A 13639-nucleotide genomic window follows, 5' to 3' on the forward strand; every position below is an offset into this window, starting at 1 on the left:
TGAGCCTGATTTTTCCATAACCAGAATGTAACATATCCAAGAAAATCATGTACTTCAGAGACTTAAGCCAGGTTTATTGCTTAAAAATATTTTAGGAAACCCTTCTTTTTTTGAGTCATTTGGAGGGAAAAACCACATTACGGTGTTATTAATAAGCATCTTGACATTAAGAGTAAGGCATTTCATATTCTCTCTTAAAATTTATATGAGTGTTAATAGAAAAATACTGACCACCGGAACTGTATCATACAGGATTTTGGGATAAGATTCTGCTAATTTCTTGATCTTCCGATTCCAGGATGCTCCATCTAGAAACAATCCGTAAACGTACACACCTAATTTTAATTAAAAAAGATGTTTTAATAGAAAAAATACCATCAGTTTATCTCCAGTACTTTCATTGTTTAGATAGGTTTAGGTTCTGTCAAACTAAATAGGTAGAGTTACTGAAATTATACATTTATACACACTTTTTGAAATGCTAATCAGGGGAAATCCTGAAGCCAAAATAAAAGCAAGCAATGTGGGCATGCAATAGTAAGACTCCTTAAACTTTGAATACAAGGTCAATAGGATAGAGATAGAGACTGGACATTTGGTAAAGGGAACTCTCAGTTTAAGGTTTCTTATATGGAGATTTTCTCTTCAACTTAGCACAGAGGTTGCCCAGGGTTAGAAAGACTATTAGGCAAGAAGTGAACCCCAAATCTTTCTTACTAACTTTCCACTATGCCATGCTGTCTCAGTGAAGTAAGGAAAGAATTTAAAAAATCAGTTAAGAAGTAATATACCTCAGAGAAGTAAGACAAAGTTCTCTTATCTGGCAGATGCTTCTTAGTCTTTTTTGTGAGACCATCCGTCTTGTCCCACCCACTAAATGTGGTGTCCCCTGGGCCCAACTTTCTCACTACACTACCTTGGTGGTAAGCAAGATCAAGAGATTCAGGCCCAATCTGTTCTGGAACTCCAGTCCCTCATTACCACCTGCAGGTCTACTAGGCATAACTCAAATTCAACACATCCAAAGAAGGTTTCATTCTTCCTTCCCACTCCCTAAGCCCCACATTTCTTGAGGATACCACCATCCTTCTAATCACTTAGGTTCACAATCTTCAAAGTATTCTTTTGTTTTCCTTTTTTATTTTCCACTTCTAATATGAACTGTGATCTTTTATCCAATCAGTTGTCAAGGTATTGAATCTATCTCCATAATATAGTTCACATCTATTCAGTTAAATAGCTGCTACCCTAGTTCAAGCCTTAAACCTCTTCTCTAGACTACTTAAGATCTCTTGAACCTTGTAAGGATAATTTAGGGTTGTGGCCTAATCTAAGTTTGATTTTTGGTCACAAGGGGATTTCCCAAATAAAATACTCGTCAGTTTGGAAATCTATGGTGGTTTAATCAATATATAGGGAAGAAATCAAGAAGAGAGAGGGAAAAGAGGGATTTCTCTGGAAGAAATCAAGGAGAAGACAGAGGGAAAGGTATAGGATTTCTCTCGCCCGGCCTGTGCCAGGAGAGTTCAAAGTCCTCTGCCACAAGGTCCTTGAAGATTAGAGACTTTCTCTAAGAGTATAGTGTTTGGAAGGTAAAGGAGAGAAAAATCAGCCTAAACACCAAGAGATCTCAGAAGAGCCTCACCTGAACTAGGTTACTAGGCTTCTTCCAGTATGGCATCAAGGAAAACTCACTGTTAAACTCAGACAATAGCAGCCTCCACGCCAAGATGCCGACATGCTCAGCACACTGCCACCAGCCACCTCTCCGCCGTCAAAGAGGCTGGAGAGAGGAAGTGACGCGAAATATATAGACGGTTTTACATCACTTTCCTGCATCTCACATGTACCAATGGTATCTTGGCTTGACTTAGGAGAGCCCAGGAGTCTGTCATTTCTGATTTGTCATTTGCTAGCACATGTCTATCATAGGCTATCCTCCTAGATACTTAATCCTTAAGTATGGGTGTAGACATTCCTGATTTTGTTAGTAGGGTGGAATAATCTAAAGTTCACAACCTATTCTTCATATAGTCATCCAATTGGTATTTCTAAAACTTTGGTCTCCTGGAGTATGCTAATCCTCTGCTTAAGAAGCTCCTTCTTTAAGATAAAATAAAAATTCTTTTTGGCATTCACACATTCATACTCTTCCTTATTTGCCATGTTAAATTCTTGGCTCAGCTCAAGTGCTAATTCATTGGGATCCAGTTTAGCCTGTTATCTCATAGTTGCTATTGTTTTTTTCTATCTATACTGTTTCCAATATTTAATGTTTAAGAAATGCTCATTGAATGATTGGTAGCATCCAGGATTGAAACCCGAACATCATTTGATTCTTCTCCATTCTACAACATCTAGTCAGCTGCCTAATCCTATCATTTCTTCTGTGAAGTATCTCCTCTCTCTTCCTGTATACTGCCATCACCCTAGTTACCTCCGTCTTAATTATTCTAATATTGCCTAGACCCTCTTCTATCCAACCTTCCATGTAGCAACCAAAGCAATCTTTCTAATTCACTGCTGCTATCATTTCTTCCCTTGTGTTCAATGGTTCTTCAGCATTTTTAGGAAAAATGACCAAAATTTAAAGTGCTCTCTGAAGTTTGCATCCAATGTACTTTTTGAGGAATATTTAATATTTCCTTTCACAATTTATATTTCAGCTATGCTTTTTTACTAGGTATTCCCTTGCCTCCATGCATTTCTGCAGGCCCTTATTTTTAGACAGCCTCCCCACATAGCTTCACTGGTTGAAATTCTTTTCTAAGGTCTAGTTTAGATGCAATCTCTTTTCAAAAATTTCATGAAGCATTCATGACTTCTCCTTCCCTTCTCTCTGACTTTTCCTATGCACTTATCTTGTTCTAACCTCGTTATTTGTATTTATTTGTGTATACATGCTTCAATTACTTACTAAGACCTTTAAAACAGTGGTGGTATAATTTTTTATCTTTTTATCTCTAGTACTTGGCCAAATGTGCACACAATCAGTACTTAACAATAAATTAATGACTACTGGCTTTAATGTAGCAATTTAACTTAAAAAATAATTACTTTTATCAATTTAATACTGAGATTGTATAATCAGCAACATGTAGAATTAGCATGAGTTAAACAGGTAGTAAGAGACACAGGCAGAACACGAAACCCAGGTTTTCTGCCTCCTGAATTAATGCTTTTCCCATTGTACTAAATTGATTTAGGGTGAGAGAGCCAGATCCTCTGTACTTGAGCCATAAAAATTTAGGCACCAGTGGCAGGGGAAGAGACAAAAGAGTGAAGTAAAAACAAGGGGAAAAGTTTGAATGAAAAGCAACAAGTGGATCCAAGAAAAGAGAATAAAACCTTAAAGAAAAGCCAGAATGTTTTAAACAAATGTAGTGAGATATAAACCAAATCATTTTTGCTTGCTAGTACTTATTCCCAGTTATTATTAAACCTCATGGTAATTCCAGAATATTTTTTAAATGACGTTCGTAGACACTAGGATGAATTCTAAATTGTAGTTAGAAAAGAAAAATTGACAACAAAATAGAATCTATGAAAGAGAAATTAAGAGATTTAGAACTCAAAACACTGAAGAAAAAATTTGACAGGAGAGAAGCAAAACGCAATTGACCTTGAAGACAAACTATGCACAGAAAACTTAAAAGATCACGTATTTTATAGGACAGCATGGAAAATTATTTAAAATGTGACTATCATAATGCAAGGAATAATATAAGAAATGAGGTGTGTATGTGTGTCCATTTCTCACTTTCCTGCAGTCCTTGGGACTTCTCTATAGTGCCCCCAAGAACTTCATCACTTGTAAACCTGCATGACCACATCAATCCTGAAACACAAATCATTGGGACCCTCTGCCTCTAGGGCTCTTGATTGAAGAACAGAATGGCAGATTTCCTCCCAGAACCTCTGAATTAGAATATTAGGGCTGTAAAGAAACTTAGACTATCCAGTCCAATCCCCTTATTTTACAGATGAGTAAATTGAGGCCCAAGGAGGCTAATATCTATCAATTATCAACAACTTAGTAGATTGTTCCTGTGTTCATACTTCAATAGTTGACTTAATGGTGTCTTTATTTAACTGATGGCTGCCATCCTCATTGAGGGCTATTAGCATGTTAAATGCTTCTTAGTGCCACTAACATAATGAAAATGCATCATTTGAGAGAATCCACACTCACCACCAGAGGAAACTGCATCAAATTCCAATGTATGTTGTGGTTAAGTTGACAATTTCAGTGATAATGAGCAAAATTTGCAAGCAGCCTAAGAATGACTGTTAAATACAGTGGAAAGGAAATTAAAATAACTTGGCTCTATTCCACTTTTACCAGAAATAGCCAGAGAGAAGGGAGTAACAAATGCCAAAAAACCGAACAAACCCCAAACTAACCTGTAAACCAAAATGACATTCAACAAATGGTTGATCGAAAAAAGTGAAGGATTTGAGATATTTCAATTTTTAAAAATTCTCAGGTAAGTGTTTACTATTCAATTTGTAAACAACAAAAGTAGAATAAAGGTGAATACGTATCCAAAAAAAAATTGATTACATTAATGATTTCATTTTTAGAAGCTATTGCTTAAGGAGAAATCCACATAACTAGTATATCTTTAGGGTAAAAGTAAAAATAGGGATAATCAAATGATAAAAAGATCCAAGGAACAAAAGATTTAAAAAGGATGTAAAGAAACAGGGGAAGGAGTTGATATGATATACTATGGATTAAATCTGATCCCTGCCAAGTCTGTGATTGAACAGTGATGGTTCTTCTTGTAGTTAACTTGACAAGAGTTGAGATGCACTGTAGGAAGTGGAAAAAGATAGACTAGGACAGAGGATTTCTCTAGTGAGAGGAGGGAGCTGAAGAGCAACCCCATGGGGAAAGAGATATGAGAGGGTTTCATGTGGGGAATGTTCGTGCATTGGGAAATCTTTATGAGAGTATTCCTTCATGAACAGCATTCTACACCAAGAGAAGGGGAAAACTGAGTCTAGAGATGGTAGCCAAAGTAATGGGAAAAACATAAAGCCAGAGATGAGAAGGAATGGATCTTTGAGAACAGTCATGGTAAGGACAGCTAGTGGTTTTGTCTAAAGACTAAATCCAGTCATCCATAGCTGCTTCCATCTGACATTGGTTCTCTCAAAGTTTCTTTAACATGCTTTTATGGATGTCTTTTTAAAAATTATATTGCCATGATTTCCCCCTAGTATTTGTCCTCCCTGAGAGCCAACAAATAGTATTTTTAAGGCAAAAAATGGATTAAGTAAAAATAAAAAATAATTGCTCAATACATTCAAAAAATCTGAAAATGTGCAATGTGCAACACATGTGGGCTCTACCTCTGCAAGAGGATAGAGTGGGAATGTCTTCATTCTTCTTTCAAGCCATGCTTAGTCCTTATAATTTTGTAATATTTATTTTTGATATTTTTGTGTGTATATGGTTATTCTTTCTATTTATATTGGTATAGTCAGTACATACATTGTCTTCTTGGCTTTGCTTAGTTTCATTCTCAACATGCTTCTCTGTATTCATCACATTTGTCATTTCTCATAACACAATACTATTCCAATACCTTAATATACCACAGCTTGTTTAGGCATTCTCCAATCAACAAGCATCTCCTTTATGTCTGTTATAAAAAGTGCTGTTATAAAGATATAAGGACTTTATTTTCAATGGCCTCCTTGAAGCATAATAATCCTAGTAATGGAATCTCTGGATCAAAGGACATGGATACTGTAGTTACTTTATTTGCATAACATTCATATTTATAAGAATGGAACAAAGTTCAGAAAGGGAAGACTGGGTAAGATCTACCAAAGATAATAAATAGGAAAGAGACTGCAAGCCTAGTATTTCAGAAGTTTTCATCTCATTAGGGGACAGAAAAATAAAGAAAAACCACATAATTTCATACTCTATGAATCACACACACAAAATTCAGAATTGACTGAAAGAGAAAAGAACAGGTTAAGGAAAACTTTTTGGGACAGGAAATAGTAAAAATATTGCTAATAATAAGAAGTAGAAGGGAGGATTTTAAACCATTTATTTAACTGGGCAAGAAAAGAGAAAAGTAATAGCTAAATAAAAAAAATAAGTAAAATTGAACAAGTGAATCTGAGTGGGCAAATAGAACTAGGAGAGAAGAGGGCCTGAAGAAATTTATTCGCATCCAAGAAGTACAAGCTAAACTGATGTCAGGGACACAGTACTGACTTAAAAAGTGACTAAAAAAGCAGGCAGTACCTGAGAAATAAGGAAAATATAAAACTAATAATTTCTGTTTAAAATATAAATGGAATAAACAATCCAAGAAAATAAAGAGAAATAAAACCTATCCTTCAGTAGTGTACAAGAAAGACATGTTTAAAGTATCTGGTGCTGAGAAGGTGCTTAAATACTTATTGTGTAGTCGAAAATAAGACAAATATAAATTGAAAGTGAAAGATTGGGGAAAAAAAACTGAACTGTGTATTACCTGGGTCCAAAAAGGAAAGAGTTAAAATCATGCTATAAGAAAAAGAAAAATTCAAACCATATCTAGAGGTAAGCAGGGGTACAACATTAATAGTTAAAAGGAACCACAGAGCTGGGAAGAAACTTGGACTATCTAGTCCAATCCCTTCATTTTATAGAGGCTCAAAGAATGTAAGTAACTTGCCCAAGAAGACTATCAGTGATCAGCAATTTAGAGTGTGCCTCTGTCCATACTTAATGTTGTCTTTCTTTAACTGATGGCTGCCATCCTTATTGAGCATGTGAAATGCTTGTTAGTACCACTACCAACAAGCTCCGATTCTCATGTTTGTTTTTGCTTTCAGGATAATTGGATTTTTAATACTCTAAATTACCTAATGAGAACAGCTCTCAGTTAAATAAACCATTAGGTTGAGAACAGAAGTGTCAACCTAGGAACAATTTAATGACTTGCTTGCCAGTTGCTGATGAACATTAATGAGTTCACAGTCTTCACCCCAAACACACCTCACATCCACTCTGCAGACAGGTTTAAAAAAATAGATAATTCTTCAGAAACTTTGCCAAACCCATTCAATACCAAGCAATATCTCACCCTCTTTATCCTTCTGCTTTAGAGGAAAAAGAAGTACAAAGTAAATAGGTATCCAACTGAAACCAGTTTCTCCTATTTGATTCAGAGCAAAGTCAGAAATGGGGGATACTAACTAACCCTTCTCTCGAGGAATTTATGTTCTAGGGGGATATAACAGATAAGCAAACGGAAAGTTATTCTAGAAGGGTTAAAATGAACATCTGAGCTGAGTTTTGAAGGAAGATTGGGCTTTCAAAAGCAGAGATGAGAAGGGAGTGAATTGGAAGACTGGCTTATGCAAATACGTGAAGTCAGAGATGAGATGTCTAATGGAGGAAGAGAAAGAAGGAAGGAGGGAGGGAACAACTAGATGGTTCATGAATAGACTGCAGGTCCTAAAGTCAGGAAGACATTCTCATGAGTTTAAATATGGCCTCAGATATTAGCTGTGTTGACCCTAGGTGAGTCACTTAACCCTAGTTGCCTCAGATTCATCATCTATAAAATCAGCTAGAAAAAGAAATGGCAAACCATTCCATCAGTTTTGCCAAAAAGTCCTCAAATGGGATCATGAAGAATTAGACAGGACTGAAATGCATGAACAGCAACAAATATTCAGTCACTGTGCTAAGCACTTTACAAATATTCTCTCATGACATGAGAGTAAACAAATTCACAGCCTTGTGATTCTGGATCTGAGTATCTCTGTCCACTGACCACAATAGTTCAGCCTGAGACTCTCCCTGTCACTTAAAAAAAAAAGTCAAGTCTGTGAATTGATGTCATTTATTAATAAGCTTTTGCTTGGAGAAAGATTCTGACCAGAAAAGTTCTTTCTGCTAAAGCAGAAAATGTCTTTCACTTCAAATAGTTCCCAACGGATTTGATCACAATGACCCTGGGAGATAGATGTCTTTATCATCTCTATTTCTTAGTTGAGGAAAGTGAGATCAACAGGTTAAGTGGCTTGCCCAGGGTCACACAGATAGTCTGAGGCTAAATTTGAACTCAGTTCTTACTTCAGGTCAAGAGTTCTATCCACTGTACCCCCCTAGCTGCTGCTTGTGTGTGTGTGTGTGTGTGTGTGTGTGAGAGAGAGAGAGAGAGAGAGAGAGAGAGAGAGAGAGAGAGAGAGAGAGAGAGAGAGAGAGAGAGAGAAATAGAGAGAGAGTGAGAGAGAGAGAACACACTTGCAGTTTAATTTTACATGAAGAGATTATGAGATAAGGAACCCAAGTGCCGAATTGGAGTTTTCACTTTATCCTATAGGCATTAAGAAGTCATAGAAGGTTTTTGAGCAGGGAATGATGTTGGTCAGGCCAGTGCCTTTGGACCATTATGGAAGGCAGATAAAGGAGGGAAGAGACTATGGAGAAATTAATTAGAAAGCTATTATAAAAAAAGAAAGCTATTACAATAGTTCTGGTCTATGTAAAAGGATGGATAAATGAGATGTTATGAAGGTAAAAGCCACATGACTTAGCAATTACTTGAATCTAGGGGTAAAGAAGAAGGAAGAGTGAAGGAGATTAATCTGAGTTAATCAGAGTATTTTGAAGAGAACAGATAGTTTGGATGAAATCTGGATTTAAAGGGAAAGAACATCCATTTGGACATATTGAGCTTCAGGTGTTGATGAGACATCAGTGTGTAGATGGAAGTTGATAATATTGTAGGATTTGAGAGAGAATAGGTCTCTCGAACCCCAAGAACTAGACATTAGAGCGTATTCGAGAGTGAAAAGAGAAACAGATCATCAAAAAACTGAAGGGGAAAAAAGAGTATATTAGATATATAGTAACTAAATCTGAATATCCAAGATGACACAAGGTAAAATCCCTGTGAAATAATAAAACTTGACTTCGTAATCAGCTTCACCACTCCTTAACCTAACATAAGTGCATACAAATTCACTAGCTTGTGATTTGAGATCCAGCTGTGGGCATCTCAGTCCATTGTCCACAGCAATAATTTAGCTTGAGAAGCCCCCTTTTTATTCTTTTTTAAAATTCAAATTTAATCAAGCATCTGAAGAGAGGTTCTCATCAGAAGATTAGGAGTGAAGTAAGGATTTAGCTCATTACCATCACCTTTATTTAATATTGTACTAGAAGTGCTAGCTTTAGCAATAAGAAAAGAAAAAAATGAAAGGAATTAAAGTAGGAAATGAGGAAACTGAACTATCACTCTTTGCAGATGATATGATGGTATACTTAGAGAATACTAGAGAATAAACTAAAAAACTAGTGGAAATAACTTTAGCAAAGTTACAGAATACAAGATAAACCCAAAAAATCATCAGCATTTCTATGTATTACCAACAAAGTTGAGTAGAGATAGAAAAAGAAATTCCATTTAGAATAATAATTTAGATAATATAAAATACCTGGGAATCTACTTGCCAAGCCAAACACAAGAATTATATGAACACAATTACAAAATGCTTTTCACACAAATAAAGTCAGATATAAACAACTGGAAAAATATTAATTACTCATGTGAAGGCCAAAATATAATAAAATTGACAATTCTACTTAAATTATTTATTCAGTGGCATACCAAACTACTGAATAATTTTTATAGAACTAGAAAAAAAATTCATCTGTAAGAACAAAAGGTCAAGAATATCAAGGAATTAATGAAAAAAAATGTGAAGGAATGTGGCCTGGCAGCATCAGATCTCAAACTGTACTATAAAGCAGTAATCTTTGGTCTGGTACTGGTACTAGCTGCTCTGGTACTGGCTAAGAAATAGAATGATGGATCAATGGAATAGATTAGACACACAATATACAGGGATGAACTTCACAACCTAATGTTTGATAAATCCAATGACCCCAGTTTTTGGAATAAGGACTCATAATTTAACAAAAACTGCTGGGAAAAATGGAAAACAGTATGGCATAAACTAATTATAGACCAATATCTCATACCTTATATTAAGACAAGGTCAAAATGGGTATATGATTAAGATATAAAGAGTGATATCATAAGTAAAAGAATGGAGAGGATGTCCCTTGATTGGGGAATGATAAATTGTGGTATATGCTGGTGGTGGAATACTACTGTGCTGTAAGAAATGACAAGCAGGATGATTTCAGAAAAAGCTAGAAAGATCTTCATGAAGTGATGAGCAAAATAAGGAGAAGTGGAAGAACATTGTATACAGTAACAGCATTACTGTATATTGATCAACTGTGAAAGACATGGCTACTTGAACAATGATCTGGAACAATTCTAAAGGAGTTTTGACAAAGAATGCTCTCCACCTCCAGAGAAAGAACTTTTGGAGTCATAATGCAGACCAAAGCATATAATTTTTTCACCTCAGTTTATTTAGGTTTTTGTTTTTGGTTGTAGTTTTATATGATTATTCTCTTACAAAAATAAACAATGTGGAAATATGTTTTGCAGGATAATAAATAATGTATAACCCAGATCAAATTGTTTACCACTTCTAAGGGGGAGGACAGTAGAAAGGGAAACAATTTTGATCTTATAACTTGAGAAAAAGTATATTGAAAATTGTTGTTATATGTAATTGGGAAAATAAAGTATTTTTGAAGAAAAAATATCTTATTAAAATTTAATTTTAATTAAAATTAATTAAATTATTTTAAATTAAATTACATTAATTTTATCTGGGATGAAGCCAAGGATGATAAGGTAGAAGAAGCAGCTGAGCTCTCCCAACATTTCAACTACTTTGAAATAGTTCCTCAAATCAAATTCTGAAGTAGCAGAATCAACAAAAGATTTGGGTGAGATATTCTAGCCTTAGACAACTTAGGAGGTCAGAAAGAGAAATCTGTGACCTTGGGGTGGATTTTCACCTGCAGCCCACATGGCACCAACATAAGGGGTAAGATTTGGAGGTAACAAAAGCAACAGTTTGAAATCAGAGATGATAATATGAAATGAATTAGATGAATCATCAAAGACTATAGAGGACACTTGTGCTAGCACTAGGCAAAGGACAGGGTTTGGCAACTCCATTGCCTATAACCACTTCTACCTCCAGGTCATAATTCCAGGGTTGAGAGGAGCACTTGCTATCCTAAGGAAGCAGAGGCCCTGAGGAGCAATATAGCCTACCCTTGCAAGGAAACAATGATCACACTCCTCCCCAGATGACACCACCTTAGAAGCATTAAAAACTTCCAGACTCCCAAAACTAACTTCAAAAACAGCAATGTGAAAAAAATCTGAATTTTGAAGGGATAGTGTGCTCTCCCCTGACTCCCATCCTGGGAACAGAGTGAAATTTTAACATAAAGATCAAAGTTAAAAAATAGTCTGAAAAAAATGAACAAATAAAGAAAAGAACCTGACCATAAAAAGTTACTATGGGAACAAGGAAGATCAAAACACAAACTCTGAGGAAGACAATAATGTTTAAGATGTCTACAGGCAATGCCTCAAAGAAAAATGTGACAGAAACCTAACGAATTCCCAGAAGAAATACAAAATTATTTTAAAAATAAGAGTGATTGATAAAACAGGAAAAGAAATGAGTGATACAAAAAAAAGTTATAAAAAGAAAACAGCTTGGTAAAAGAGTCACAAAAAATATTGAAGAAAATAACAACTTCAAAAGCAGAACTGGCCAAATGGAAAAAGAGGTATGGTAGGACCTCATTTTACATGACCAGTGTGCTCCAAGACCCTTCATATAAGTTTCAAAATTGTACATAATAGGGAACACCATTATTTAATAAGTAGTTATTATACAAATATACCTAGGCACTTTACAACTTTTCTTAGTCTTATCGGAGCTACAAGCATCACTAATCTTATACTTTAGTTCTATTACTAATGATTAAATCATGTTAATAAAAAAAAAAAAAAGAGAAGCACTGCTCTGACAGACATGACTTATTACAAATAAAACTCCAGACAAAGACTGATATATAGGAGCTATTTGGTGCAAAACAATATTACTCACACTATGCTTTTCAGAATGAAAATTAACATGATTGGGTGAACTGCTACAAGGCTTTGCTCCACTTGGGCAAACAGTGTGAATTTAGCATGTAATTAAGTTTTTTTTTTAATGTACATATTTTTCTACCTTTTTTTTTAAACAATATTTTATTTGATCATTTCCAAACATTATTCTTTTCCTCCCCCTCCCCAAACCCCTCCCAGAGCTGACGTGCGATTCCACTGGGTATCACATGTGTTCTTGATTCGAACCCATTTCCATGTTGTTGGTAATTGCATTAGAGTGTTCATTTAGAGTCTCTCCTCAGACATGTCCCCTCAACCCCTATAGTCAAGCAGTTGCTTTTCCTTAGTGTTTTTACTCCCACAGTTTGTCCTCTGCTTGTGGATAGTGTTTTTTAGATCCCTGCAGATTGTTCAGGGGCATTGCATTGCCACTAATGGAGAAGTCCATTACATTCGATTGTACCACAGTGTATCAGTCTCTGTGTACAATGTTTTCCTGGTTCTGCTCCTCTCGCTCTGCATCACTTCCTGGAGGTTGTTCCAGTCCGTAAACCTCAAAATTCCTTAGACTTATAAATGTTGGAAATTTCACCATTGGGATATTTCATACTTGGAAAATTTCTTACTGATAGTCTATTGGAATGGGAACCCCATTGGCATGGGAGGTTCCTTCTCTTCCCTTCTTAAGATTACTTTAGGACAGAAACCTTTTGCTGAACAATGGAAAGGACTTTGACCTATGCTTAAGCATAGAACAGGAATTTCTTTGAGTCATGATTGATTTTAGAATTGATACAATGGAGATACTTGGAATCAATCTCCACCCTATTCAGTCCTAACAGGATTGAGTAAGGGCTGCAGCCTAGATCAAAATTTAATTATTCCAATCTCTACCCTACTCAGGTTAACAGGATTTAGAAAGGGCTGTAGCAAAGGAGCAAAGATTTAATCATTTGAAAATATGACCTTCAACAGACATGTGCAAAGCCTCTGGGCGGTCCTGGGTTAAGCTAGAGCCTCCATTGGCACAGGGAAATTGATGGACAGTGATTGGTAGATGTGAGAACTGAGGGGAGGCAACTTGGATGGTGTACTTAAAGATCAGGGGGGTCTGAAGACTCGAGGAGAGGGTTGAGGAGTTGGTCGGAGTGGTGGCAGTGGACTCTGAGAAGCTTGCTCTGAAGGAAGCTGAAGGTGGGGGCCTCTGAGACTGTTTCTCCATTTTGGTCACGTGAGTGATAGGGACTGATCTCCTTTCTTTGCCCCAGCTATCTAAGGGCTTGGGCCTTTTGGCCCAGCCTAAACAGAAGGGGTATTTAAGCCCTATTCCTTTCTCTCCCTTTTTCTCTCTCTCTATCTCTAATTCCTTTCTTCCTCCTATTGTAATTAAACTCCATAAAAGATTGACTGCAAACTTGAGTTTTCATTTAGGAATTACATAGCTGAATTCCTTGGCGACCTTAAATTAATATATATCAGTCTTTTAAAGTGATTCCCTTGTAACAAGTCTCCATGGAATTTCTCGACTTTATTATTCCTTTTAGCACAATAGTATTCCATCACCAACATATACCACAATTTGTTCAGCCATTCCCCAATTGAAGGGCATCCCC

The 13639-nt window shown here is 36.0% G+C and overlaps 1 protein-coding gene across 1 annotated transcript in view; it reads right to left on the minus strand.

Annotated features, from left to right (window-relative positions):
* DNAH7 (dynein axonemal heavy chain 7) overlaps positions 1–13639 on the minus strand; it is a 303845-nt gene that overhangs the window by 768 nt on the left and 289438 nt on the right. Inside the window, exon 63 of the mRNA XM_007494538.3 lies at positions 232–335. Coding sequence (XP_007494600.1) covers positions 232–335 — 104 coding nt within the window. The remainder of the gene's footprint in view (positions 1–231; positions 336–13639) is intronic.

This window comes from Monodelphis domestica, chromosome 4 (genome assembly GCF_027887165.1).
Source record: "Monodelphis domestica isolate mMonDom1 chromosome 4, mMonDom1.pri, whole genome shotgun sequence".
In the NCBI taxonomy this organism is placed as follows: domain Eukaryota; kingdom Metazoa; phylum Chordata; class Mammalia; order Didelphimorphia; family Didelphidae; genus Monodelphis; species Monodelphis domestica.